General features: G+C 52.4%; 8 protein-coding genes across 8 annotated transcripts; 3 read left to right on the forward strand and 5 right to left on the reverse strand.

Annotated features, from left to right (window-relative positions):
- Positions 1-5: 5 nt before the first annotated feature.
- B0I36DRAFT_215033 (uncharacterized protein) lies at positions 6-1,167 on the forward strand (the record flags this gene model as incomplete). The annotated part of the gene is made up of 5 exons (XM_046148953.1): positions 6-138; positions 185-373; positions 436-521; positions 579-955; positions 1,011-1,167. Coding segments are annotated over 5 exons (942 nt in total), but the record flags the coding sequence as incomplete, so codon positions are not given.
- Positions 1,168-2,680: 1,513 nt separating this feature from the next.
- On the reverse strand, positions 2,681-3,163 carry B0I36DRAFT_337975 (Tetratricopeptide repeat-domain-containing protein; the record flags this gene model as incomplete). The annotated part of the gene is made up of 1 exon (XM_046155718.1): positions 2,681-3,163. A coding segment is annotated over exon 1 (364 nt), but the record flags the coding sequence as incomplete, so codon positions are not given.
- A 231-nt stretch (positions 3,164-3,394) lies between these two features.
- B0I36DRAFT_298887 (P-loop containing nucleoside triphosphate hydrolase protein) lies at positions 3,395-5,813 on the reverse strand (the record flags this gene model as incomplete). The annotated part of the gene is made up of 2 exons (XM_046151964.1): positions 3,395-5,029; positions 5,081-5,813. Coding segments are annotated over 2 exons (2,367 nt in total), but the record flags the coding sequence as incomplete, so codon positions are not given.
- A 1,836-nt stretch (positions 5,814-7,649) lies between these two features.
- B0I36DRAFT_337987 (uncharacterized protein) lies at positions 7,650-9,049 on the forward strand. Its single transcript, XM_046155719.1, has one exon. It carries the CDS (start codon positions 7,901-7,903, stop codon positions 8,678-8,680), a length of 780 nt encoding a protein of 259 aa, XP_046006160.1. The 5' UTR covers positions 7,650-7,900; the 3' UTR covers positions 8,681-9,049.
- A 3,048-nt stretch (positions 9,050-12,097) lies between these two features.
- Positions 12,098-13,162, reverse strand: B0I36DRAFT_217683 (uncharacterized protein; the record flags this gene model as incomplete). Its single annotated transcript, XM_046148990.1, has 2 exons — positions 12,098-12,582; positions 12,652-13,162. Coding segments are annotated over 2 exons (996 nt in total), but the record flags the coding sequence as incomplete, so codon positions are not given.
- Positions 13,163-14,187: 1,025 nt separating this feature from the next.
- B0I36DRAFT_254585 (uncharacterized protein) lies at positions 14,188-17,006 on the forward strand (the record flags this gene model as incomplete). The annotated part of the gene is made up of 4 exons (XM_046150825.1): positions 14,188-14,608; positions 14,660-14,967; positions 15,015-16,125; positions 16,543-17,006. 4 exons carry the CDS (start codon positions 14,188-14,190, stop codon positions 17,004-17,006), a joined length of 2,304 nt encoding a protein of 767 aa, XP_046006162.1.
- A 357-nt stretch (positions 17,007-17,363) lies between these two features.
- Positions 17,364-20,723, reverse strand: B0I36DRAFT_369042 (uncharacterized protein; the record flags this gene model as incomplete). The annotated part of the gene is made up of 5 exons (XM_046159705.1): positions 17,364-17,556; positions 17,669-18,740; positions 18,819-19,247; positions 19,295-19,921; positions 19,979-20,723. 5 exons carry the CDS (start codon positions 20,721-20,723, stop codon positions 17,364-17,366), a joined length of 3,066 nt encoding a protein of 1,021 aa, XP_046006163.1.
- A 4,461-nt stretch (positions 20,724-25,184) lies between these two features.
- Positions 25,185-26,526, reverse strand: B0I36DRAFT_47392 (uncharacterized protein). Its single transcript, XM_046162928.1, has 3 exons — positions 26,197-26,526; positions 25,321-26,145; positions 25,185-25,272 (listed from the first exon to the last, which is right to left on the reverse strand). Exons 1-2 carry the CDS (start codon positions 26,398-26,400, stop codon positions 25,513-25,515), a joined length of 837 nt encoding a protein of 278 aa, XP_046006164.1. The 5' UTR covers positions 26,401-26,526; the 3' UTR covers positions 25,185-25,272; positions 25,321-25,512.
- Between the last annotated feature and the right edge of the window lie 1,033 nt (positions 26,527-27,559).

Here is a 27,559-nt window from a genome sequence, read left to right on the forward strand (position 1 = left end):
GCTTCTGTATCGTCGATGCATTTGCCGCCAAAGGCTGCAATGGCACCGATCTTGCGAGCTGTCTTTGTGCTGATATAGCCCTCCAAGCTGGTCTGTCTGAATGTGTACAGACTAGCTGTACCTTCGCGGATCAGGTAGGTAAGGCTCCCCAGACGTGGGAGTGGGCTTGACTAACTTGACTCAGTCGCCGGGAGGATCGAGACGGAGATCTGCGCCAGCTATCCGAAAGAGTCTCGCAGCTCAGAAGTCATAAGTGTAACCATTGCGGGATGTGTCATTGTCTTTCCTGTCATAGCACTCCGTCTTTACAGCAGGCTCCGCTACGCCAAAGGGTTCTCAGGCGATGACTTCGCGACAATCGCTGCAGCCGTAGGTCATCATCTAGACAGCCTCTCACCGATACTAACGAAGCACAGATACTCTTAGCAGTGCTAGCTGCGATCAACTTGTATAATGCGAGTATCGGCTTCGGCATGCATTATTGGACTATCCCGGTAGAGACGGGGACCCTGATATTAAAGGTGAGACCAGTCCTGCCTGACCGCTCTTCCCGTAAGCATGCTGAACATCCTTACTAGTTATTCTACTTGAACTCCATCGTCTACATGGTTCTTCTCGTCGTCGGAAAGATGGCCATCTTACTAGTTTATCTGAGGATTTTCCCGGTTCCAACGATCCGCCACATTACCTGGGCCCTACTCTGTCTTCTTCCGGTACTTGAGGCTGTCTATACTCTTCTTACGGCTCTTCAATGTATACCAATCGAGTCGATCTGGGACCGGCTTATTACGGCCCGACGCTGTATCGATATTAATGCTGTTATTTATAGTAGAGGCATTCTGAGTATTGTCGAGGACGTCGCCATTCTTATCTTACCCATGAAGCAAATCTGGCAGCTGCAGATCCAGCGACACCGTCGAATAATCCTGGTCACCCTGTTCAGTATTGGTTCCTTGTAAGCATTCCCGGCTTGAGGACGCTCTTGTGGCGGAAGGCTTACTCGTTGTCAGCGCCTGCCTCACATCTATGATCCGCATGAAGTACGCCGTCAGTTACAGCACGACTTTTGATGCTACTTGGGACGGCGTGGACATCGTCGTGTGGTCGGCAGTGGAGAAATTCTGCGCGTTGCTATGTGGAAGTCTACCAGCACTACGACCGCTCGTCGCGAATGTTCTAGTGAGGACACAGGCTACCATGAGCAACGAGATGACCTGCGTAGGCGTCCAAGGCCAGTCAGCGCGAAGCAAGACTCCAGCGTCTCCAGCGCCTCCAGCGTCTCCGAATGCATGCAATCAGAAGTCACCTCCCGTTGCAACGACGTCTGCCAATGAGCAAGAGGCGTCCTCAGATGCGATCCTTGTCACCAACACTGTGAGCGTGAGATTTCAAAGTGGAACGTGGCTAGAGGAAGGCTCTGAGAGCGATGGTCGCGACTGTCCTGGCAGAGGTAGTAGTGCAGTAGAAGCAACGCGCAGTCACGAGGCCAGGTGTGAAGCACAACCCTGAGAGCGTTTTATAGAGCGACACAGGCTTCCATGGTCCCTGTAACCTCGAGCCGAGTCCAACTGAGCCCGGATGAGGTGTTATTGAGCTGCTGATTGTTTTGTGGAGTGAATTTGCCGAGCTAGGTACGATCAACCATCAAATAGACTTGTATTGTCATGAAGTATCGTTGCCGCGATAGCTAGGATGGGAACCGGTCGCAAGCATATACGGGAAAGGCCGCCCTGAACGGGACACGACCCCGGCCTCCTAAGCCTTATGTCGTTGACTGTGCCAGTGATCTTGTGCCTGGCAAGCGCAGTTGACGCCCAATCGTCTCGCAGAGACAAAGCCTGGTCGAGTATGGTACCTCCCAGCAAGCGATAGCGACCTCGCTCGAGACATGTCTCGTGTAGACCTCGGGTTCTCAAAACAAGAGAGGAACGGTGCTGCCCCGTGATAGCCTTGCCCGGTCCCTGGTCCCGTGCCAGGGGCCATGGACAGTAGTCTGCCATATGTAGATGCGTGAGTGACACTAACGCTGTTGGAAAGCGTGGGTGGGCACTGCGAGGGTTACAGCTAGGTTCAGGTTCAGCCTCTCTAGTGGCCAGTCGGAGAATAAGGGAAAGTGGAGCCATGAACAGCGCCAAGTGATTAGAATTATGTATCCTGCCATGGAATACCTTAACTAACGTCCATCCCTGCATCGCGAGCCACCCTGCGTGCCGAGCCAAAATACAGGTACTTAACCTTTAACATGGACTCGAGTCCGCCCATACACATGCAACTGCTCAAACTTGTTTGGAAGTTATAGACTGACCATATTCAAGCCCTCTGATCCCTCTCAACCATAAATTTTGAGCAGTGTCGGATCTCGAGTTCGTCATCCGAACCCACCGAAGTCTCGAAGCATTTACAGACATACGCAATGACACCCCACAACCATCACCTCATCGCCTCTCAAGTCACAAATAGACGTAAATCGAGTCTCTAATCCGGATTCTCACCAAGAAAAGTGATCAGCAGTTCCAAGCCTATTGTGGGACGGTGATGTTGGCAACATCAACAAGTCGCAAGGTACCTTTCTAGTGGAGGGTCTTCCGGTTTCGGCTAGCGTCAAACGACAAGTTATGTGGGGCATGTACTGCTCGTACTACCTGTGGCTGGTGCGTATGTGGCTATTCATCACTACCTAGTGGGAGGAAGAAAGGTCATTCGTGAACGTCCAGAAATCAAATGATTTAGTTAACAACTAGCAATATTGACTGCGCAAATTGACTGTGTTACCTCATTGCAGCCATCTTTTTACTCGAAGATGTATAACGACCCTCGCAAGCTAACGTAGTAGGATGACTTGGCCCTAACACTTTCCTGAATCCGTTCAAGGCGTTGACATAAAGCTCGCCGGCTTCATCGAGTCGATTTTGCTCATAGCAGAGGTAAGCAAGATTGCTAACGCTCGCGAGTGTGTCTGGATGGTGCTTGCCCAGCGCCTTCTCACGACCATCAAGCGCCCGTCGGTTCATCTGCTCCGCCTCTTCGTACTTGCCCTGATACCGCAGCACAAGAGAAAAGTTGCTGACGGTCGTGAGTGTGTCTGGATGGTCCTTGCCCAGCGCCTTCTCACGACAACCAAGCGCCCATCGGTTCATCGCCTCCGCCTCTTCGTACTTTCCCTGGGACAGCAGCACTCCAGCAAGATTGCTGAGGCTCGTGAGTGTGTCTGGATGGTCCTTGCCCAGCGCCTTCTCACAACCATCATGCGCCCGTCGGTTCATCGCCTCCGCCTCTTCGTACTTTCCCTGGCACTGCAGCACAAGAGCAAGATTGCTGACGCTCGTGAGTGTGTCTGGATGGTGCTTGCCTAGCGCCTTCTCACTACCATTAAGCGCCCGTCGGTTCATCTGCTCCGCCTCTTCGTACTTTCCCTGGGACAGCAGCACAAGAGCAAGATTGTCGATGCTCGTGAGTGTGTTCGGATGGTGCTTGCCCAGCGCCTTCTCACTCCCATCGAGCGCCCGTCGGTTCATCACCTCCGCCTCTTCGTACTTTCCCTGGTACCGCAGCACAAGAGCAAGATTGCTGACGCTTGTAAGTGTGTTGCTATTCTCTGCGCCAAGAACTGCCTCTCGAACCTCCACTGCCTTCCAAAGCAATGCCTCGGCCCTGTCGTACACTCCCACTTGCCACCCATACAATCCTGCGTTCGTTAATAACCGCGCCCATTCTGTTGCACCCTTAGCATCTGCGGGCTGCGTTTCTACAAGCTGCGCAATGTGAGGCTCAAGTTGCTGACACTTTGACCAGTTCTCATAACTCCCCGGCGGGTAATTCTCTGACATGATGTGCAGAAATATCTGCTTCCATCTTGCTATATCACCCACTGATGAGAGCCAGGCTCGAGCACAAAACTGTACGAGTGCATGCATCTCGTAGATGCCTTGTTGCACGGTCACGGCTACTAACGAGTAATCTCGGAGCGTTTCAAGGTCATCGTCCAGACCGTCCTCGCCGTGGTAATCTTCGCCGTCCTCGTCGGTTTCCTTTCCATTGTCGTGATGTTTCCCACTCCTGCATCTCCGCTGATAGTAGCTTCGCAGTACCCATTCCGGTATCTCCTGCGGGTCGAAGTGGCTCATGAGAGAGAGCAAGTCTGCGGCCGACCGCCGCTCCTTCTGGATCTGTTCGAACGTGATCTGCCACGTCACTACGACCGAGTTCGCCGCCATCCCGTCACGCCGGAGATCACCTAGATCTCGATCCAGCAGGCTTTCCTTCTTTTTCTCGCTCTTTCGAAACTGTTCTAGGTATGACGAGCACGAGATTCGTGGCGATCGTCGGACAATATAAGCGGCAGCCTGCGTGATTGCGAGAGGTACATACTCGAGTGCACCAGACAGCAGAGCGGCCGCCTTTTCTTCGTACTCATCCCGGAGCTTCTTCTGAAGTAATTGCGTTGCTTGGTTCTCGTCCATCACTTGCATCGGGAAGGTCTTCCACTTGCTGCCCGTCATTCTTTGGGCTGCCTCCCTGCTCCGCGACGTGATGAGGATCCTGCCGTTTGTGCTCTGAGGCAGGAGCGATCCTAATGGCCGTTGCTTCGACACACTCGTCCCAGCCCGGTCAGGGCGTCTTGGAAAGAACACTTCGACATCATCCGCATTGTCCAGTATCATTAGCCACTGCCCATTCTCCGCGTTGAACAACCAGTCATACACCAGCTGCAGCACATCGACCTTGGGATCATGGCGCCGTGGCAGCTGCAGTCGGTCTGCAATGCCGCGATACGCCTCCTCAAACCGCGCTTCGGTGTCGGCGTACACCCAGAGCACGTACGTACTCGGCGATCGTTGTCGGGTTTGGTGCGCGTACTCGATCGCTACCTGAGACTTGCCGATACCTCCCAGGCCGACAAGTGCGGCACGGCCGCCTGGCTGCGCGAGGGTTGTATCCAGCCACGCGGTAACATCTGGACGCTCGACGAAGTCGGCATCGGGGAGGAACGGGACGGTCGAGAAGGGTTCGACGCGTCGCGGTGTGGGTTCTACAAGTCGTCAGTCTGATTGGAAGCGCATGTGAAGCCAAGGACGCTTACCAATCTCTCGTCTCAGTCTGAGGAAGGCCTTCTCCTGCCCCTCGCTGTAGATGAGTGGCATATGGACGTCGAAGATGCCGAACATGCAATACGCGAGATCTTCGGGGCGCTTCGTCTTGCGATTCCCCAGCCAAGAGAGCCGCTCGTTGATGCTGAAATCAGCTGGAGGTCTCCCTCGAAGGGCGTCGATGGGGACCCCTGTGCATTCGTGGAGCAGTGCCTCTAGCGTATTCTTGTCGCCCAATGCTTTCCCCTCTGCCGAGAAGAACTTGACTGATCTTGGGGCGATCAGCTCCTGAAGCGTCCAACCGCGGGTCAGCCACCGGCTGCTTCTGAACGCTGTTTTCCATTGTCCTTGTGACAGTCTGTGGTCGTCATTGTCGCTGCTACTTTTGTGTACATCGGTGAGGAAGACGTAGCAATGGTTGGCATCTCTATACCAGCAAAACATGGAATTGATCGCTTCTTGAAGCTCCTGGCTGTTAGACTTGTCTATACAGCAAGTGTCGGTCCAGAAATGCTTCAGGCCATCCAGCGCAGCCTGTTGGCCACAGAACGTGAGCTTTTGATATCCGTCTTTGTGGTGGCCTGTATGATGTTGAACGTCTTGAAAGGTGATCTCCTGGTCATCGGGTCCCCAGGTGTGCGAGAGGATAGCATATGGCGGGGCGTCCTCGTGGGGGTGGTCTTCAAGTCTGAGGCTGCCATCCGCTTTGAGTTGCAAGAGTCGCATCCTGCAAGCGTAGCCTCAGCCGGGGATCTCGGACGATTGACGGTTTTGGCTGGCGACGGCGTGATGCGGCTTTGGTCATAAAAGACCATGCCTCCTCGAGCATCAGGCATCTATCATCAGCATGGCAAGGAAAGGAAATGCGGGGTTAATCACACAGACATAGAAGCGGGGAAGCGAGGCTGACCGCGACCTCACAAGTCAGCTACGGTGCTGTGCAGCCAGGCAGCCATCTTTCCGACCATTCGTGTACAGTATTCTAAGGGTAGAGATGATCGGTCGGAAGACCCTTCATTGTTACAAATCGTGTACTTTTCTCATAACGTGACGCCTTCGTCTATACAATAAGCGAGGAGTCTTATTCAAGCCATTGCTGACTATGGAGCACGAATTGGCTGTCCTCTACCATACCTTTTTGCAGAGGTGTCCTCTCACTAAGTAGTTATAAATAGCCACATACGCACCAGCCACAGGCAGTACGAGCAGTACATGCCCCACGCAACTTGACGTTTGACGCTAGCCGAAACCGGAAGACCCTTCACTCGAAAGGTACCGATCGACTTGTTGACGTTGCTAACATTACCGTCCCACAACAGCCTTGGGCCTGCTGGTCACTTGTCGTGGTGAAAATCCGAATCAGAGACTCGATTAATGTCCATTTATGACTTTCGGGGACGATGAGAAGATAGTGGTGGGGTGTGTATAACTATGTCTTTCAATACTTCGAGACATCGGTGGGTTCGGATCGCGGGCTCGAGATCCGATACTGATTAAAAACTATGGTTGAGAGGGATGAAATGGGTTGAAATTGGTCAATCTACAGGTTCTACATAAATTTGAGGATTTGCATCTGCGTGGGTGGGCTCGAGTCTATGTCAAAGGTCAAGTACCTGTATTTTGGCTCGGCACGCAGGGTGGCTCGCCATGCAGGGATGGATGTTACCTTAACAGTCGCCATTTTAGGCGCTCATGACTATGACTCACAGACCCCCACTTCGGCTCCACAACCCATCATCTCCGTCTCTCTCGCTCTCTTAACCTCTACATTTCGCTGCTGGTACGGCCGTTACCGGAAATAAATCTACGACTCTCCGAATCTTAACACGAACTATTCGAATCTATGATCTGCCGAAGCTTCACAATGAAGCTATAGGTAATGCGATCTCTTGTACTCCGCGCGCCGTTAGTTGAGTACGAACAACCTAGACACGATATGGAACCACGAGAATGCTAGGTAGACGAACTGGCGCGAATCCGAAGATTACGCCTTTAATGTTAATGGTACTTTGTGTCACGATCCAATCTCCGGGGTGACAGGGCGCTGTGGGGTATATGTCCTGACAAGGTAGGTAGGACCTCGTGCAATACTGCTTCCGTGCTGTCGTGCTCTCTAGGGGTTGTCGTTCGTGTCTCTTGCGAGATATCACACTAGTGACTGGGTCAAGTGAGGAGTAAGAGTGATACTTAGATTGATCGCTGAAGTACAAAGGTAATGACTGTCTATCTAGGAGATCCTCCGCATCTATATGTCCTTGGACCTTCATCGTCTTCGCGTGTTCCGGCGACACTATCTTGTCGCCAGGCCGACTGCCACGAGTCGGCTGCTGACGTAAGGGTGATTACTTAATGCTCTCCGCCCAACCTTCGCTAGTCCGCCCTTGTCCCCGGCCTGGCCGGGTCGTCACAACAGACTTCGGGCACGGCAGGCGGACTTCGGGTTATTGTTAAGGCCCGACATGCGCCCCGCCCCGCTTGCTCCCATTAGCTGCGACTACTATAAACGGCGCATTTATAATTTTTGCGCAGCACGGCCCTGCGTACATGAATGCCGCTCAGACTCTCTCCGACAGCACCGGCAAGGGTTCAGGGTCTCGGACCCCGTAGCTGCTGCAGCCGTTAGGGAGCGATAGTAGCGCAAGCTGACCATTCCGAGGCTCCCGATGCTCCCGAGCGGGCCAAGATATATTAGGGCTGCTCACCGCGATGGTTAAACGATTTGTCACAGACTACGTAAGCACGTCAAGCAACAGCTATCATCTCTCGGCATAATACAAAAACAACACTTCGCATATACACATCCGAAGAGCAACATGCCTACCTACGCAATCCTTGGCGCCACCGGCAAAGTCGGTGGCCACGTCCTGCAGACTCTCCTCAAGCGGCCAGACGTGCACATCAAGGCCTTTGTCCGGTCCCGGGCCAAGCTGCTGAAGCAGTTTCCACAGCTCAGTAGTGATCCAGCAATCAAGAACCGCTTCGACGTACACGAGGGCGACATCTCCGCCATTGACGTGCTAGCTTCCTGCCTGCGCGACACCGACGCTGTGTTCCTCTGCGTAGCAGCGTTTACCAGTATTCCCGGGAACCGCATCGCGCAGGACCAGGCCGAGAGCGTCGTTGCCGCCCTCGAGCAGGTCTGTGGCGGGAGGGACAAGCGTACCGTCAAGCTGCCGACACTGATCATGTTGTCCTCCTCCGAGACGGAGCAGGCAATTAATGACATAGGCTGGCCGTTGTGCAGTATTCTCTTCGCGATAAATTGGTACATCTACACCGATCTCATGAAGGCGGAGGAGTACCTTCGCCAGCGTAGTGACTGGATCGACGCGGTCTTTTTCAAGCCGGCCGGAATCTCTCACGACGAGCCCGCAGGGCATGTTTTATCTACAGAGCGATCTCAGACTTATGTTAGCTTCTGGGATGTAACGGCGGCGATGGTGCAGCTTGCTGACGAGGGAGAGCGGTGGGTCGGCAAGAGCGTCACTGTGCAGAGTAAGAAGAAGGCGAAGTTTCCAAAGGAACACATCCCACTCTTGTTCCAGGGCTTGGTCTTGTATATATTCCCATTTCTGCATAAGTGGTTGTCTTAGCTCCCTCTATTTAGATAATCACTGCAGTACTTCGAGCTTTCCGGTAGTATTAGACGCTTGGGATTTTGATTCCGGTATAGCTTCTATAAAAGGAGATGACTTATTATGTTCTTGAAAATCTAGTTAGGCCAGCGCCGTTTATTATATAACACTCATCGTCACCGGACGCCCTTAGTTAGCCGTAGGCCAGTAACGACTCAACCAGCAGGTCGCAGGATCTGGCCAAGGACAAGGGCGGATTATACACGCGGGGCAGGCACACCCAAGGTTCATTACCGAATCAAGAACCCTTATGTCAGCAGGAATGGATATGTTGGATCGCAACATATCCAAACATGTCCAAGGAACTGCGATGAAGGACAAAGGTGCATATAGTATCGAAGGATCTCCTAGACAGACAGCCATTACCTTCGTACTTCAGCGATCACTCTAATTATCATTTTCACCACACACTTGAACTAGTCACTCAATTGCCGAGACTGGTGTCTCTTCCCAGAGACACGACAACCCCAAAGAGAGAGCGACAGCAGAGTTGAAAGTGTTATTGCACAGGCTTTACCTATCTTGCAGTACAGCAACCTCAGCGCCCTGCCAGACGGTTGACCCTGGAGGTAGGATCGTGACACGGAGATACTCGCTAATAGGTGTCGTAGTGTGGGGATGTTTGTTTCGGCTCCGATTTTAGCGTGGCCGGTGCTGATAAGTCGAATACAGTTTGTAGGCTTCCATATGACAGGTTACGCACTGTACAAAAGCCAAAAATAGCGATGCGGGCTAAAAAGTCTAAATCAAACACAAGGACGCTGGACCTGAACCTAACTGTACTCTCCGCCTTTGGCGAAGAAAGACTCTAGAAACCCTTGCCTTAGTGCGGCATGCAAGTGACGAACCTACGCGTTCGGGCTCAGGGGTCAGAACTATGTCCGCGTGCTAGTGGAGCAGTGTACACGCGGACAAGAAGTCAAGCCATATCTGTGGATCAAGCTAAGCAAGCACCCTTTCGTGATCCATGTGCGTGCCGCGCCGTTTGCGCGACAAACCTTGAATCCATGTAGGTTGCCTGGTACCAAGTGCGGTGTCAGACCCTTGTCCATGTCTCGGCATTTCATTCATCGTACAGGGCACATAGCAATGGGGGGCGTTGAGTGGAGAATGGAGATTGAGTCCGTGCCCGCTCTAGCAACGATGATGCCACGGGACACACGCCCTCTGCTTCTCCGAATGGGGACCAGGAAGCCAGAAATGGCCCTGCTCCGATTGAGATCCATGTCGGCGCGACAAGGACTCCGAGCTATCAGGATCCTAGTGCGTATGTGCGAGTCATCGAGCATCACGCAATGAACCCTGCTCACGCCGCGCGTGCCTGGAGGAGTGCTGACATCCAATGGAGCGTAGGCTTCCTAGTATGATGAGGCGCTCAGTAACTGGCTGAAATGGCCTATGCGTGAAACGAGCGCTCATTGGGTCTGCAGCGAGTGCGATTCACGAGTAAGGCGCCAGACACGAGGTCGAAAATCGGCTCTTGTTGTACGAGCTTTGTGCAGTCGGCATCCCAGGATACATAGAGAGGACTCTTGAGGGAGCCAGAAGATGTCGAGGGAACCAGGTAAACGACCGAATATCTCCAAAAGCCGAAAGTGGCTTGCCGAAAGGGGTGACATTAGACAGCAAGGGTCGAGTTATCATGGAGGACCCTGACATTTCATGTATCAGGGATGGGGTGCAGGGTCCCAGTTTGCTAAACAAGGGCCATGATTCAGTGCTCCGCAGCTTAAGGACCAAAGCGCTGTGCTCCATTAATGGAGGGTTCTGCGCAGGTTCCTCAGGGTGCCGAGAGCGAGGGGGACGCGTTCGCTGGCAGTTCCCACGCCCCACAGTTTCGCAAAGGCCCCGGCTGCGCTGGGTTTAACCATTCTTACGCACTCGGCAACTCAAATGGACATGTCAGGCACCTTCAAGTCAAGCACAAGCATTATGCGCAGATACTTGAAGGGAGGGAACGGCGTGTGTGTCGCCACCTTAGGCTTATTTAATCCGTAGCCTTGTTTTGTCTTAGTAGCCCGCTTCTTGTCCGCTAAATGCAAGAAACTCCTCGCGACGCAATAACGAGATGCAGTGTAGCTGGGGTTATATGAGGCTTCGATACTCTCCAACCACCCTAGTCACCTTATCGATTGTGAAGCCCATGGTCACGAAGTGGGAGTAGATGGTGATCTAGCAACTTAACTTGCACTGCAGGAATACACAGCCCACCGCGGCTGCGCAACATATGTCACCACATCAGGAGATTGAAGTACTTGATCAGCCTGAAGCTCCGAGTAGTGGCTCCCAGCCGCCGCCGCCGCCGTGCGCATGGGTGCCTCTTGTTTGAACGTGCGTCCGAGACCGCCTCGGTGGCTAGTAAACGGCAAACACGTGCCTCTGCAGCCGCCCAAGCCCAGCATGCCCTCGTTCATAAGTGCTCGCCGTTGGGGCGTCTCCCCTGGCAGGGACTCGCAGCGCGTCGAGCACGCGCTGCCCGTTCCATTCAGAGGTCCGTGCTTACACGATGTCGGCTAGAGACGCATGCACGCGGCTCTAGGCCGAGATTTAGATGGGGGATGCCAAGGCTTCAATTTCTTATCAATCACGCTTGATAGGGCTACCACGATGTGCTCTACGAGCTTTCCTCTCGCAGAAAGACCCTCAGAATCCTTCGGCGACACATAACCCCCCTTGGTTCTCACTTTGTCCAAACACGGGGCAATGGTGCCACGAGTAAGGCCGTCCTTGGACTAGTTGTAAGACTTTAAAGAAGGCATGGGGCATGGGGCATGGCTCATATTGCGGAAGAGTTCATGAATATCTTATCAAAACATGTTAACATAAGTCTAATCGAGAGCAACCATAGAGGAAAACCACCACGTCTCTTCTACCAAGACATTCGAAGCGCGCAAGAACATCCTTGGTAACAGGGTTGGTAGATGGGAAGAAGAACAATCAGTGAATCAAACGGAATAACATGTAGACAATATTCTTGACAAGGTGAAGGTGCTTTGTACAGAGAGATATAACCAGGACAAGACGAAGGGGGTGATACAAACAAAGTGACAGTGCAACAGTAGTACAGTGAAGGCAACCTAGAGTATAACAGCCGCTCTACTTAGCACTCGGGGAGCCAGCTCGGGAGGTATTCTGCTTAATTTCCATCAGAAGAGCCATCATTTCGGACATTTGCTGCTTCGTCTCGGACGTTTCCTGCGTCATTTTATCCATGCGCTGTTCAAGACTGTTGAGCCTAGTCTCGAATTGAGGCGCTGCCTTACTGTTCGCCTGGGAGTGACTGCCGGAGCTCTGGCGCATGTCTGCGTGGTGAGGAAGTCCCTGGGAAACGCCGGAGCTGCCGTGGCGGTCTTGTTCTCCGACGGCCAAGCCCTTGTTGCTATAGCTAGCTTCGCGAGCCTCCCATGGTGTTAGAATTTGATCTCTGTCGCAGACCTTTTTGATCGCGGTCTTTGCGTCCTTATCCCCCCAAACCTTGCATAGGCTCGATCTGGTGAGGATATCCAGTTTACCGCTGTAAAGCCTAACACAGCAGTAGGCAACAGGATCTCTCTTCGGGGGGTCGCCCTTAACGACTGAGCTGGTTACCCAGAGAAGCTCCGCGATATCGTTTCGATTCTCTTTAGACCACTTCGACTGTTCCTCTGCAAGATTCTTATATTTTCCCTGTTCTTTAGCGTACTCGTCGACTGCTCTTAGGCCAACTTTGTAGGCTGGCTTGAGATAGCGGACAGTTCTCCCTGCCTCCTCTATCTCGACACAGACCTGCCGGCCTTGAGAGCCATTTCTTTTGACTCCTATAATGACAGACCCATCCGGCAGAACCTTAGTTGGCCAGGGATACACAATCTTGGTGGTTTCTTTCGAATGGTTAATCTGTCTGGTTGCTTCCGAGTTGGTAGCTTCTACGAACAGTGATGTTTGTTCACGCTGCTTTTTCCAAGCTTCATCTGCCGCTGAGATTGACCACTGTGTGGGGAAATGCTTTAGCTGAATCTCTTTGTCGATCAATGATTCCTCCGCCATAATTTCGCGCTTTGCTTGGTTGTCCTCCGGGTTTGCCTGGAGACGGCTACGCGCCTCTCTAATTAGTCCGTAATGTGTAATGAACCATTCAACGGGAATCTGCCAGTCGTGTTCATGGAGTTTCTCTTTGACATTATCCACTCTAATCTTCTCATTGAACTGCATGAGCTGTTGGCTGAGCTTGTCGTTGGTAGGGTCTTTGGCCATCAGGTTGAGGACAGGTGTTGCTTGTTTATAAACTTCACTAACGCGTGGAAGGGGTATTGGATACTCAAAGTCATCGGTGGTCATACGGAAATCGTCCGCTTCGTCTTCGGTATCAGATTCCATGCCCTCGTCCCAATCGAGTACCTGCTGGATCTCTTTCATTGGTACACCTGCGAAGCGCGCAGCGATCTCGAGTCCTTGAATCCATTATAAACAATTGCACTCACTAACAAGTTATGGATGGATGCTTACTGCTCAAAGCGTTACTAGCTGGATCATCTGGGGAATCGTACCTTCTGGCACGACCCAACATACGCCCCATGTTCGTCCAGGCATCTTGAACTTCGCGAGGACTAGCACTATCGCCTAATCCTAGCACCTTCTTTGGGTTTTCCTCAAGCTCTTCATCGGTGAAATTTAGGATGGTTTTGATCATGTCCTTGGTCTGCTTAATCCCATGATCGACAGGAGTACTTGTGTTATTACTTTGGCTTTCCGGCGGGGGAGTCGAAGCTTCAGGGGTCTGATGTCCCCCTGCCGCAAGTCGACGCTGATGGTCAGCTGCGACTCGCCCATCATCAGGCGCTGGTGTTGCTTCAGGGGTCTGGCGTCCCCCTGCGGCCATTCGACGCCCATTGTCAGCTGCGACTCGCCCATTGTCAGGCGCTGGTGTTGCTTCAGGACTGAGTAAACCGTTGCGACGTTCTGGTTCTTTGGTTTTGTCCTGGGGGGTAATCACAGAAGGAATCTGAGTATCTGTAGACATCAAGGCGATGGAATGAGACATGTTGGGAAGATGAGAAATGTATAGAGGGTAGCAAGGCACATTATATAGGTCTGAGACTGACCTTGATTTTGGCTTATCGCTACTCCGAGCGAAAGGGCCCACCTCGTATCCTCCCCTCAACTACAAGAGGCCAAATTTGGCCCTTGGCCACTTCCCGAGCCGAACGCCGGTGGCATTCCTCTGATAAGCCATAAACAGTAGCGGACGTTGCTAGATGGTCGGTCCTTCTCTGACGGTGGTACAGTAGTGTCACAGTTCCGGATGATTGCTACTGAGCGGTGCGATGGATATTGCGATGCCCTCGAGGAGATGCTGTTAGCATTGGGAAGCCACTTTCGCGTTCGCTTCGCGCTCAGGACCCACGTTCCTCGAAGACGACAGTTAAATGGGCTAGGCTGCCATACATGCTACCCTTCTTCCAACCTACAGTATATGTCTCCAAAACATGACGTTCGCGGAAACGAACAGTCGGCTTGACCAAGAACGCCGTGCCAAGTTCTGTGGCGTAGCTTCCATCCGTGTAAACGCTTTATGCTTCGCTGGGCCGAGATGGACGACCGAGCTGGCCCCAGAAAGGCGAATTCTCGAGCCATTCAAGCGCAAGTTTCGCGAGGAAAAGGGCTTTCGCGCAGACGAGCATCGGCACCACGCGAAGGCTATCATAAGCCCAGAACTCTTAGACTCTTGTCTTCGCAATGCCAATATAGAGGCCCAGAGGCTTCGAGAAGAGACAGAGCCTCATGTAGAACTTGAGCTACCACCAAACACCCAGCTGCAGTGCCTGCAACAGGGCGAGAAGGCGTTGGCAGCTTGTGAGGCATTTGATGGTGCCCAAACCCGCTGGATAGTAGATCTCTATCTAGAAGGTAAGTAGCCATTAGCTCAAGCAGGCCAAGGCTAACAGGGAGCCATACTAGACCTCAGCGATGACTTGAGAAGGTTGTTTCTTGAGGAGCACGACTATCGGGAAGCGCCGAGCGATGGAGAGTTTTATCGCAAGATTCGTGAATATCAAGGTGTTCACGGACAGAAGAATCAATACTTCGAGCGATTATGGCTTGGGCAGCTCTCAGCTCTATCAAAGAACCGGAGGAACCTCTTTGAACAGCTGAGCCGTAATAAGGCCTTCCTAGAAGCTTTCGACGACTTGTTAATCGTCCCTGCTCTGTTCAGTGGCTTTAGGCTCACGGTGATACATCAAATGATGAGTTTGAGATGTGAAGAGGTATTATCCTCGTCTAAACTCCATGCTACTCTTCTAACCGTCTCCAGCCGATCATCGCCTACCTGCGATGTATAGGACAGACGTGGAGGACAATATGTGGGGATGACAAGAATAAAATGGAGAAAATTGATGCAGACACGATTCGGGCGTTGCAGGGGATGGCCCCTGGGGCCTGTCAGTCAGACCATTCCTCCCTTCTAGACAAGTTGAGAAGTGGCCACATCCTTGGGGGGTTCACCGAGCAAGCGCGAGGGGAAATGTGGTCCCAAATTTGTACAGTGTCTAGGCACACTTTGATCCCTTCCCTTCATACCTTTTTCGAAGATTTGAAGTATCTCAAGTGTGCTACCGATAGTCTGAGAAGGTTGCTGCATCTAGGCCCACGAGACACTATCGATGGTTGTTTAGAAAGCATGTTGACAGACGGAAGTGCGAACCAGCACCAATGTATAATACAATTCTCGGATTCTGAGTACAAGCTTTTGCCCGGGCACGCAGCGACTCGATTCGCTTTGGGCTGTCGTCAGCTGTGGCTGGCCGCCTTTCGCATCTATCAAGACCTACCAGCTGAACCACAGAAGGCACATATTCGAGCCAAGCCACGCAAGAAAGGGGATGAAGTAACGCTCTTCCGCTTAGCCGATCTCGCTTCCCGGCTTGGGTTTACATCAGAGCCAATAAGGAATATACTTCAGCATTCACCATCACGACAGGTTGCCCGAACAGCTCTTCTGGCCGTCATAAAGCCGGGACGATATATGTACAAGAACCTCGAGGGTGTAGTTGATCAGATCACGGGAGTCTTCGAAAGTGCAGAATTAGTACCTCTATCAGAAGCATCCTCCAGCACTCAGACTAGCGGCCAGAACGAAGGCCCAATAAGGTGGGGTTTACCTCACAACATTGACCATGAGCGGGACAGGGAGTCGCTGTTTCTCCCGAATCTCCATGCAGAGCTGATGAGCCCTTTCCCGCTGATGACGTCAATCTTCGTACGCCGCTCCGTGTACTTTGCTTTCTTTGGTCGCGAGCTCCCGCCTGGAGTTCAACTTGATAATTTGCTTACAGCTACGGATCTGACCGACACTATCATGGCAGAGATAGTGCCAAGAGCAGAGCGGTCTGAGAGCGAGGATACGGCGGGGCAGGAGGGGCAAAGTCATAATCGGCAAGCCGTATCTAACGAACAAGTCATCCCTCGGTTGTTAACGCGACTTGTGGTTGAGAAGACTGCCATAGCGTCTCTCCTTACGGGACAAACCGATGAACTAGGTATCTCCCTCGAAGCCGGCCGAACAGCAATCAATTGCCGGTCCATACTGGAACAAGAAGTTCTCGATATCGCACATATTCGTATGTTACTAGAACAAGGGCGGGAGAACCTTCTCAGGCTGGACGAAGGGAAGTCGAAGCTGGATACGCTCAACGCCTCCGTGGAGGAACGCGAGGGAGAGCTGGTCAGAATTTATGGAGAAGAGCAGTCTAAGCAAGATGAGCTAAATAACCTCAATTCGTCAATCGCCGAACAGCAAGACAAGCTAGACGAAGTTAATGATAAGCTCATAAAACAGCAAGCCAAGCTAAATAAACTGAACAAAACAGGACAGTCCAAGCTAGATACGCTAGACGAGGTTATTAAAGAGCTCAAAAAACGGCAAGCCGAGCTAAGTAAACTAGATACTTCAGTTGAAGAACGGCATGCAGAGATACGCGGGCTGGACAAGAAACTGAAACGGCAGGTGCGACATCTTTTGAGTTTGCAACAGCAGATCAAGGTGAAAGAACGCAGCTATGTATGGGGCAAAGGAAAATTACGCCTCGTTGACGGAACACAGGCAATGTCGGAGACATCCAGCGCAGGAACGACAGTGCAACGAAAGAACCAGGACCAAAACAGCTCTAACACATCTGGTACGGGAGTGCGCGATGGTTTCCCCAGAAGATCGCCACAGCGTTCAAGGCCTGTTGAAATACGGCAGCATAAATCACAGCATCTGCGTAAGAGACAAAGGATGAGCGACTTCGATGCTGAAACCTAAACGCCACAACGTCAACCAATCCCGGTCAAAATTGAATTCAAGTGACCCTTGAAGCGGACAGTAGGCGACGCGGCAATCATGGATCTGGCAGACTCGTTGCAGGTCGAATAGCTTGCATATAATAGAAAGTGTTTCGCCTTGTCCGACTCCAAACTAAATGGTATAGTGTCTGAAGACTGTTTAGCGAGGGTTAGAGAAGATAGGACATGACCGGTCGTGCTCCTCGATCTTCTCGAGCATTAGGTAATCTAGGCATCAATACCAGGGCCAGTACAGTATATTATCAGACTAACATACTATCGACTTTCCTCCCCTATATGAAGACCTAGGACCCGCTTCAAAATATCTCGTCGCCTCTTATTTGACACCTGGGTTGTGTTGAATCACCCAAATATTGGTCATCGCTCGAACATGTCCCAGCTTCACAGGCGGTATTCGTGAGCTCGAGGGTGTGTCGCGCTGACTGGACGGATAGGTGCAATGGCCCGAGGAGCTGGTCAAGACCATCGTAAGCACGTTGATAATATTGCCGCGCTTGACGAACATTGCCCTGTTTTGAGCGCAAAGATCCTAGGTTCGTAAGGGTATTGATCGCTGGCCGGTATGTCGTGACTTTATCAAGTCCCACAGCTCTCTCGTATCCATGAAGCGCCCGCAAGTACATCTTCTCGGCCGCACCCAGCTTCCCCTGATTCTTGTAAAGGGTCCCAAGGTTGTTAACTGTGGCAAGTGTTGATGTGTGATCCGGTCCTAGTGCCTTCTCGCGCCCATCTAGCGCCCGCAAGTACATCTTCTCGGCCTCGCCCAGCTTCCCCTGATTAGTGTAAAGGATTCCAAGGTTGTTGACTGTGTCAAGTGTTGATGTGTGATCCGGTCCTAGTGCCTTCTCGCGTCCATCTAGCGCCCGCAAGTACATCTTCTCCGCCTCGCCCAGCTTCCCCTGATTAGAGTAAAGGTTCCCAAGGTTGTTGACTGTAGCAAGTGTTGATGTGTGATCCGGTCCCAGTGCTTTCTCTTTCCCATCTAGCGCCCGCAAGTACATCTTCTCGGCCTGGTCCAGCTTCCCCTGATTCTTGTAAAGGATTCCAAGGTTGTTAACTGTGTCAAGTGTTGATGTGTGATCCGGTCCCAGTGCTTTCTCTTTCCCATCCAGCGCCCGCAAGTACATCTTCTCCGCCTCGCCCAGCTTCCCCTGACGTAAGTAAAGGCTGCCAATGTTGTTGACTGTGTCAAGTGTTGATGTGTGATCCGGTCCCAGTGCCTTCTCTTTCCCATGGAGTGCCCGCAAGTACATCTTCTCCGCCTCGCCGAGCTTCCCCTGGTCCCTGTAAAGGCTGCCAAGGTTGTTAACTGTGTCGAGTGTTGACGTGTGATCCGGTCCTAGTGCCTTCTCGCATCCATCCAGCGCCCGCAAGTACATCTTCTCGGCCTCACCCAGCTTCCCCTGATTCTTGTAAAGGGTCCCAAGGTTGTTAACTGTGGCAAGTGTTGATGTGTGATCCGGTCCTAGTGCCTTCTCGTATCCACCGAGCGCCCGCAAGTACATCTTCTCGGCTTCGTCCAGCTTCCCCTGAGCAGAGTAGAGATCACCTAGAGAATGAAAAGCCCAATCCGAGGGAACATCGCTCTCCTGTACTGTTGAACAAGACCGGATCGCATGTGGTATTAGTCGCTTCTGAAGCAGCCAATATTCAGCTTCCACGTCTGATGGAACCTGCAACGCCACGCTCTCGACTGCAAGCTTGTTCAAGCAGCTGTTCCACTCCTCGTTCAATATGTGGACCGTCCAAGAATGCAGACAACCATGTATACTATACCCTTGTATCCCCTGGAACAAAGATGTAGGTTCGACAAGGCCGTAGTCATGGAGTACGCCCATCGCATCGTTGAAGTTGAGCTCTTCTGAAAGCTGTTTCATCCACACGTGGCCCATTCCGCTTCTAGCCCGGAAAAGACCGAACCATATGTCTTCGTTGTTGAAGTAGGCCCACCACTGGAGCAGATGAGCCGCAAGCGGGTTTTGTGTCTGAACATGCTTATACGACAGCTGCCATGTTGAACTCAAGGTACGATCTGCATAGGATCCGAGATACAGATTGCCGGTAATTCTGGTCCAAGATTCTTGGTAGTGGCGGAGGTAGTCGCGTGTGCTGATCGGGACGCGCTTCAGATATGCTCCGGCCGTAGCTAGAGCGAGGGGAAGCCCGTCCAATTCTCGCACAAGGTCTTTTGCGTCACTATCTAAGACACTATTAGTGGCTGAAAACTGACTGCCTCAAGACTCTTACCATCTTGTAAGCCATTCCGGCCAGATGCCTTTGATAGTACTTGCAGACTCTCGTGTTCGGATTTGAGTTTGTCAACTCGAATGTGATGACCTATGTCGATTTGCGACAGCCGTGTTGTGATTACTATGGAGCCCTGATATGCCATCGGCAGGAACTGGTGTATGTGAACCGCTGCATCGGATTTCCGCCCTGGAAGCTTTGGGTCGTCGTAGTTATCGTACACAATGAGCCATCTGGTGTTGCCTGGCAAGCTGAGCCACGCCTTCACGGCCTGGACAATCTTGTTCTGGTCGTGCTGTAGGTTCAGCCCCTTGAGGCTGCCGGTGTCGGCATTCTGTTCGAGGATCTGCGTTGCGACTCTGGCAAAGCTCTGCTGAATGGACGCTTCATCCTTGACATTGAGCCAGAAGATGGCCGAGTACTCGTCCCGATATCGGTTGATATATGTCGCAGCGAGCTGTGTCTTGCCGATGCCGCCGAGACCATGGAGTACGACAATGCGACGGCTCCCATCCGAGCACAGCATTCTCCGCATCTCGGCTACTTCTACATCTCTTGCTACAAAATGTGGAGTCTCGGGGACGTCCAAAAGGCTGAAGCTGATCGAGAATCTGTCATGATGAGTGCCTAAATGCATTAGTCAGTGTAAATCCTCTCTTCCAGAGTTGCTGAACTGTGCCTCACCTTTTACAGATCTCTGGACCTCTTCTCGCAATCTTCTCTGTGCTTGTTCGCGACCCTCGCCATAAATGAGTGGCATGTGAACGCCAAATATCCCAAGCAGCGAGTATGCCATGTCTTCCTCATACTTCGTTTCCCGGTTGCGTGCCCACGCCTCGCGTTCGGAGGTCGTAAAATCAGATAATGGTGTTCCCCGTAGAGCCTCTGCAGGGATACCTGTTACGTCGCGTATGACAGCCTCTAGCGACCTCTTGTCGCCCAAGAAGACACCTTCCATTGAGTAGAACTCGACAATCTGCGGGGCAATCAGCTCTTGTAGTGTCCAGCCTCGCGTGAACCACCGATTACGTCGGAACGCAGTCTCCCACGACCCGATACCCGCCTGCTGATTGGTGATCGAAGGACAGGAGACGTCGGACAGAAAAACATAGCATCGTTTCGCGCCACGGTACCACCTGAACATGCTGTTGATTGCAGTCTGGAGTTCGATGGCGTCAGATTTGTCGATACAACAGGTGTCTACCCAGAAATGCTGCAGGCCATGTCGCCTGGCCTGATCCGCGCAAAATTCGATCTTATCGTAGCCAGCTTTCTGTCGCCAGTCATTGGAACTCGTTTTAACATCGTTGTAGATGACTTCGTCGGTGCCCCAGGTGTGGGAAAGAATTGCGTAGGGCGGAACGTCGTCAGCGCGCAGATCATCCGTGAGGGTGTAGTTGTTGGCGTTATCTCGTTGTAGTAGCCGCATTGTAGAGCATTACCGACGGCATTCAGGGTTCCTGGTCGGGTTGAAGGAATCTCGGTCGCCAAATATCACGCGAGAAAGTCAAATGGGCTGCAGGCATCAGCATTATCACGGTAAGATATTGGGCGGTCTCGGCTCTTACGTAAGGCTGAAAGTGCGGGGTAAGGAGGGGTTTCGATAAGACCCTTACATGGCAAGGCAGACTCGTCAATCACCTGTGACGCCCTATTGTGCATATGCAACACAACTTTGCCGCATAGTCTCTGAAGCACCGACTTTGAATCATTTGCGGTGCAAAGAGTCGCACTTGACTATTTGAGATAATCACTGCATCGAACATGGATTAACCCTGAGCAAAGTTTTAACCTCACAAACTTAAAAGTTAACGAGGAGCATGTTGATGGATAATTACCATGTTTACGACGGCGCCTCCCGCGCACCATACTCAGATAGCATCGGCACCTGACACGGAGATTCAAATGGCTATTTAAGGCATGCATCGAAAACTGTAATGCTTTTTTCAACGAGGAAGCATCTTGATAGGAGCAATGGAGCTTACGCACAGTTCGGATCGTTCTACAATAACCTGCAATATGCGAAGCGCGAGCAACGAAGGTAATGCGACCCGAGCGCATTTCCTCAATCGATGTTGTATGAGGCCAGAGTCAGTGCGCCGAGTGCACATGCGGCTTCGTCTGATTACAGACGTTGGCGCTTCCCGGCGTAAGGAAAGCTGACCGCGACGCGAGCTCTTGGCTGTGCGGCGGAGTGGGAGGTGTGTGTGCAACAAAGACATTCGCGTTAACAATTAACGTAATCCACAAGCAAGCGGGCCACACAAGCAAGTGGGCCACCCTCCAGGTACTCGTACGATAATGTATAAGACAATTCAACCACAACGCCTTAAATCAATTGAAACTATTCAGAATCCTCTTCTTCAGAGGCAGATACAACTTTCTAACACGTACGAGCATTATGGCCAGGCTCGCCGCAGACGCCACATCGTCGCGCGCGCGTTTCGGGCCTCCTCGTACGACCACTATTCTGACTCGTTTCCGCCATTAACTGCTGCGTCGCATCGATTTAAGCCTTCAAATCCTTTGCCTGATCAATCGTGAGGGACCCTCCTTTCTGTAGCTGCTTTCTTTTCGTACGACGACAGCGGCTGAGGCGGTCGTTTGCATCTCGAAGTTCGGCGAGGTCTTGGCGCATAAGGGTCTGCTCGTGCACCATCATTGTAACTCCTTTTCTCAGCTGCCGTAGGCTCTCAATAATGGACGACGGAGAGCTATTCTGGTGTCGTACGATGCGATTTTCAATATACTTCGTCTGCGATTCGGTCTCAATTGGGTTGTTCGGCGTCTTTGAAACCCATAGGGGTAGTAGTCCAGTAGAGGAACCTGGCGGTCTCAGCGTATGAAACTTCACATCTAGCTGCGAAATTACATAATTCTCGTCGTACGGTACTAGGCCTGTCGCTCTAAAGCCTGCCTGGATGTTTGATTTTGTCATTGCAGCGTCGTACGCCTTATAAAAGGCTGGGAGGAAGTCCTCCTTTGAAATGTGGGTTACGTGCGCCCGTATAAGACCCTCGATTTCTTTACCGTACGCCCGTTTTAGAGGTCCAAAGCACCTAACGTTAAGAGGCTGGAGCTTATACGACGAATAAGCAGGTATACAGAGGGTAACAATGTTCTGTTCCTTACAGTAGAGCTCAAAATCGACGGAATAGTGGCTCTCATAGCTGTCGAGGATAAGGAGGCGGTAGGTACCCTTCGTACGACTCTTTATATGGAAATCGAAGTGTTTTACCCATTCTAGGCCTCTCTCGTTCGTCGTCCAACCATTATCTAAAAGCGCGATTACCCAGTCGGGCGGTAGGGGGCTATTCGCGGTCCAGGAGTCGAGGTGGACCTTCCCGGCGAAGATGATATATGGCGGGATTAAATAGCCGTACGACGCGATGCCCTGGATTACTGTAACCTATTCCTGATTACCTTGTTGTACGGCTCTTAGCCTCCCGCGTCGATCGGAGGTCGTAACGACAGTTTCGGCGGAGATTTTACCCATCGCGAAGCCCGTTTCGTCGAAGTTATAGATATCGTCATCGTGGATCCCGTATTTCGCGATTATGTTTCGTACGAGCGTAAACCACGCGCGATACGCGTCCGGATCTTCGCAAAGGACCCTCTAGTAATCGATTCTTCGATTAAAACGCGTACGGAGCTCTGGTCGTCGTCGTACGAAGTTTAAGGCCCAGTTCGTTCCGACGCGTAGCACGTCGCGTACGCGGAGGAGTCGATCCGCCATTTCTCGAACACCACCTAACCGCGGTGGAAACGATCGCGAATCTAGGTCGATTATATATCGTACGACGCTGTCCTCTTCGTACGAGGTCAATTTCTGGTTATGTGGTCGGAGATCGCGTTTCGCAGGTCGGCCGGCTCGTCTTCGTTGGAGGGTCGTACGAGGTACATTATACAGCTGTGCAGCCTTTCGTACGGTTAATTCTGGGTCAGACTGGAGCGCCTGAAGCGCTAGAATCAAATCGCCTTCAATTGATGGTCGTACCATAATTATTGGTGGAGAAAAAGGGGAAAGAAGATGGCCTGCACGAATATGGTAGGAAAGTGGCCCGCTTGCTTGTGTGGCCCGCTTGCTTGTGGATTACGTTATCCCACATCAACCGGCATAAAAAGGTTATCGATGCCCCACGTTGTGTGGACCCTGTCATACTGTGCCGTCGTCCTTTGACAGGCATGGTGAAGATTGTCGATTCGCGATGGTCACCATTGCAGATGGGTTGACGAAGAAACAGCCCCCAACTGTTGCATGTCATGCTGTAATCCACTTTTGGAGGGTACTTGTTATGGACAGTCTGTACAGTGTGCACCATAATGTGCCACAGTTCTATGGTCCGTGCGGGAACATCAACTAAGGACTGAGAAGCGGACACAGTTCGCGGTCACTACTGTAATCCAATAAAAAGACGCCGGAAACTGGCTCAATAGTGGACAGTATTGTAGGTAAAGTAGTATACGCAGAATTAGCTATTAGGTGCGTACGTAGGAAGCAGCCTGTGCAGGACTAGCACCGACTGCGGAGCGTAGAGTTAGCTACGAGGTGCGCACGCAGGAGGCAGCGTGCGCAGGCCTGGCTTAGAGGTGCGTACGCAGAGAACAGCTTGCGCAGGTCCGGCTCAGAGGTGCGCACGCATGTGGCAGCGTGCGCAGGTCTGGCTTGGAGGTGCGTACGCAGAGAACAGCGTGCGCAGAGAATAGCGTGCGAGAGAACAGCTTGCGCAGGTCCGGCTCAGAGGTGCGCACGCATGTGGCAGCGTGCGCAGGTCTGGCTTGGAGGTGCGTACGCAGAGAACAGCGTGCGCGGGACTGGCTGGAAGGTAACACTCAAGCTAGAACAAATTGCGCACGCAGAGCTAGCTTGGCGAACCCCCAAGAGGTTGGCCATTAGCGAGCAAAAGCTGGATCCAAAGTCCGCGTTCAGCGAGGAGCGCAAAGCATAGTTTGTGGTACGGCTTAATGTTACGTAGATGGATCTGTGAGCGCGGCTGCTCACAAATGTCATCGTTCTGCAGTACTTCTTGTAGCGCGTGACTCATTTGCAGCGTGCTCTCATCTCATCACCACCACCATCTTCCGCGCGATCAACAACTGAGCTAGTACCCAAGCAATCGCACATGCGTCAGATAGCCGCCGAACACAATCGCCGTTGGCAACACAATGAAGCGCTCACCAGGTCCAGCTTCGGCATACTGTAAGGTCGGTTCATATGATAGCACTCACCGGGGTATGCCTGAAGAGGGGCGGCGCTAATAAGCTCCAAAACCAGCTCACAGACCTCTGCATAGGGAGAATTTTGGACCCTTCCTCCATGGCTTTGCTCGGTATCTCACCATGCTCGTGTCATTCACAAGGAAGGGAGCAAGGGAAATATTGTTGGCTACTTTGTAACACCGGGATTGCCTTGCTTATGATCTTGCTTATCAACTCACTGGTCAGGAGGAACGAACGCCCCACGCAAACAGAGCGAGTAGAGGGCCATGAGCGTGGACCGATTTCCGGCGCCGGTGACAAAAGTGCGCGGCCAGTAACCCCTCGCACGAGGCTATGAACACGTATCTCGTCTGGACAAGCGAGAATATGACCCGGCACGACACGACACGACGATCTAGCACCGCCAATTGATCTCGCTCAGCAGGGCTGATACCACGGGCCCGAGACCCAAGACCAGCACAATTGTCGTGATACCCATGTTGTCGGCCACGGGGAACAGTGACCAGGCCTCCTTAAGCGGGGTGCCGGGAAATGCCTACGAGCCGGCCGCGTGGCCGGCTCGGAGGGCGGTGAGAAAGGGGAAGATGAGGGCGCGGATCTTGCGGGCGAGGATCCATTCCGTCAAATGCAACATGCATGTGGACGCGCGCTAAGAACCCCGTTCGACAGGGACTTTTTGAAGGCTACTGCAGGTAGCTAGGTCCAGGGGGTTGGTGCCTTGACACATGTATGACGCGCCCGGGCCAAGCAGGATCCAGCTGTCTACATTAGCGCTATTTTGGAAAAGCGTCACGTGCGGGCCGTACCGAACTGTCGGGACCTGCCTAGCTATGCGATTGGGTAGTTGCCGGTGGCGATGACAGGGGTTAGAACAAGAGTGGCGCAGAGCAAATTCTGATAGACGCCAGCTTTTCAGAGCATTCACCGACGAGGGCTGAAAGCAGCGCTCCCCTCATGTTGACCCTTTTCAATACCAGTGCGATCTCTCTTTGATACGACTAAAATGAGTTCATCAGAGGTAACCTCCTTTGATTCAAGCACACCATTAGATGAAGCCTCTGCAATTGCTTTTTCCTTTTTCTTGCATCTGTCTGAGTCCGGCCCGCGCCTTTTCCTGCCATGCCGTCACGTCGTCGATCTGATCTTCTTTGCTCGTTCGTAGTTGATGATGTTTGAGGTAGAGTATCGTCAGATGGTATTGCAGCTGGCGAGTACTCCGGCATGACATTTACGGATATGTCATTGACGCCTGAATCTGAATGGTCTGCACTGCCCAAACTGTTCTCTGCTTCCATAGTTGGCAAAGATGTTTGATCGAGGGGATCGTCCGTATGATGCGAAAGCGCTGTACCTGGGTTGGGCTGTGGTGCCATGGAGCTAAATACGAGATCGAGATCAGAACTCGTGGGAGGGGGAGACCCATTTGCGGCTAATATTGCTCCAAAATCTCCATCAGGGTCTGAGTCAAAAAGCTCCCTCAAGTCAAGTGATGGCGAGCTGCATGAAGATCTTGTGGCTTCGGGTTGCTGAGAACTGCCGAGGTCACGGTGGTCTTCCTGCTCCATCTGCACATGCGTAAAGTCCGGATCCTGACTTTCGCCAGTGTTCCCAGGCAACAGCTGCTCGCGAACCTATGCTATGTTTACCTAAAGACTCCCCTGTCTAGAGTACGAGGAGCCTACAAATTTATTGATGTCCGGGAATTGCATTCCTGGTGGCAGATGACAGACCCCTTCCATTTGCCGGCTTACTGGGTTGAATGTGACATATAGCACAAACGTGTTGCAGGCCCTGCCGAGTTTTTCGGCTTTCGCTTTTGCGCTTTGCACATTCTTTCGGTGCTTCTCCTTTTGCCATCTGGTGTGATATTTGGGACAGCCCTTCATTGTGCCGAGGGTGGTGGGCGGTTGGGGCCGAGACTTGCGTGTAGTGCGCGGAACGTTGGAAATGGCGGTATTGGCAGATTTTAGGTTATGGCTATGGATAGTGCGCCGCACAGCTCTCGTTCTCTCATCTCCATAGGAAGGTTTGCACAAGTTCTGCCATAGCCGCTGACACTGAAGGAGCCGGAAACGGCTGCGGTACTTATCGGAACAGGGCGACAGGGAAACCCTTCACCCGCATGTGGATAACATTGTATGGGGGGATGTCCATCGCACGGCGATCTTCGTATGAGATTAGCCGGTTGGTTCACAATCAGACTGCATTCGTCTGAGAGCCATATGGTGCAGCTGGAGAGCTCTGCTAACGGTTATAACTCGCCAGCCCATCCTTCATGTGGTTGATCTCTAACGTGAGCCTGTACTGTACTGTACGCAAACCTCACCGTGAAAGCTTGAGCAGACTGCGTGAATTTCTGCGCGCGCCGAAAAGAGACCAGGTGGTTCCCCCTCGGCTGACTCGTCTGAGGGGTTGCGGAGACCCGTGTTAGTGGACCTGAATGGTGGCTGTTGACGAGAACCAACAACGGACCTCCCCCTCCCAGCACACGACCGGGGTAGGACAAATCGTCCAACTTGGGATGGGACCGTGTCTCGGCTCGTGATGCTTCTTGGAGAACTTGGGGTTGGCGGGACATCCCAGTCCAGTATCAAACCGCCACTTCCTGCCAAGTCTTCAAATCAAACATGACCAACATGACTGCCCAAGTTTGTGATGATGCTGCATATCGCCGGCGTATGCCCTACAGGGTCCCGTGCTCAGTCGGGAAGCAGCACGGCCCCGGTGCGCCGCCCCGGCTGGCAGAGCCCCGTCCGTTCATGCATGACGGCCGAGTCTACTGCGGCACTAGCAGGGATGCAGGCGTCGTGAGCTTGCAGCACGAGCATGGGCACCCAGAAGTGTGTGGATCTGACAAGGCCCCGCTCGCTCTCATTGGACTTACACTTGCAGTTGTGTGTTTGTTCAGGTTTGTGCCGGTTTGTGGAGCTCATCGGCTGTAACCAATTATATTAATGCTCTGCTCGACCCAATTTACTAAGGTTCCACGTCCAAACAAACCTCCTCACCCACAGACATTCGCGAACAAACCCCCACGGGATATAC

Source organism: Microdochium trichocladiopsis, assembly GCF_020744255.1.
Source record: "Microdochium trichocladiopsis strain MPI-CAGE-CH-0230 chromosome Unknown B0I36scaffold_12, whole genome shotgun sequence".
NCBI classification, from domain to species: domain Eukaryota; kingdom Fungi; phylum Ascomycota; class Sordariomycetes; order Xylariales; family Microdochiaceae; genus Microdochium; species Microdochium trichocladiopsis.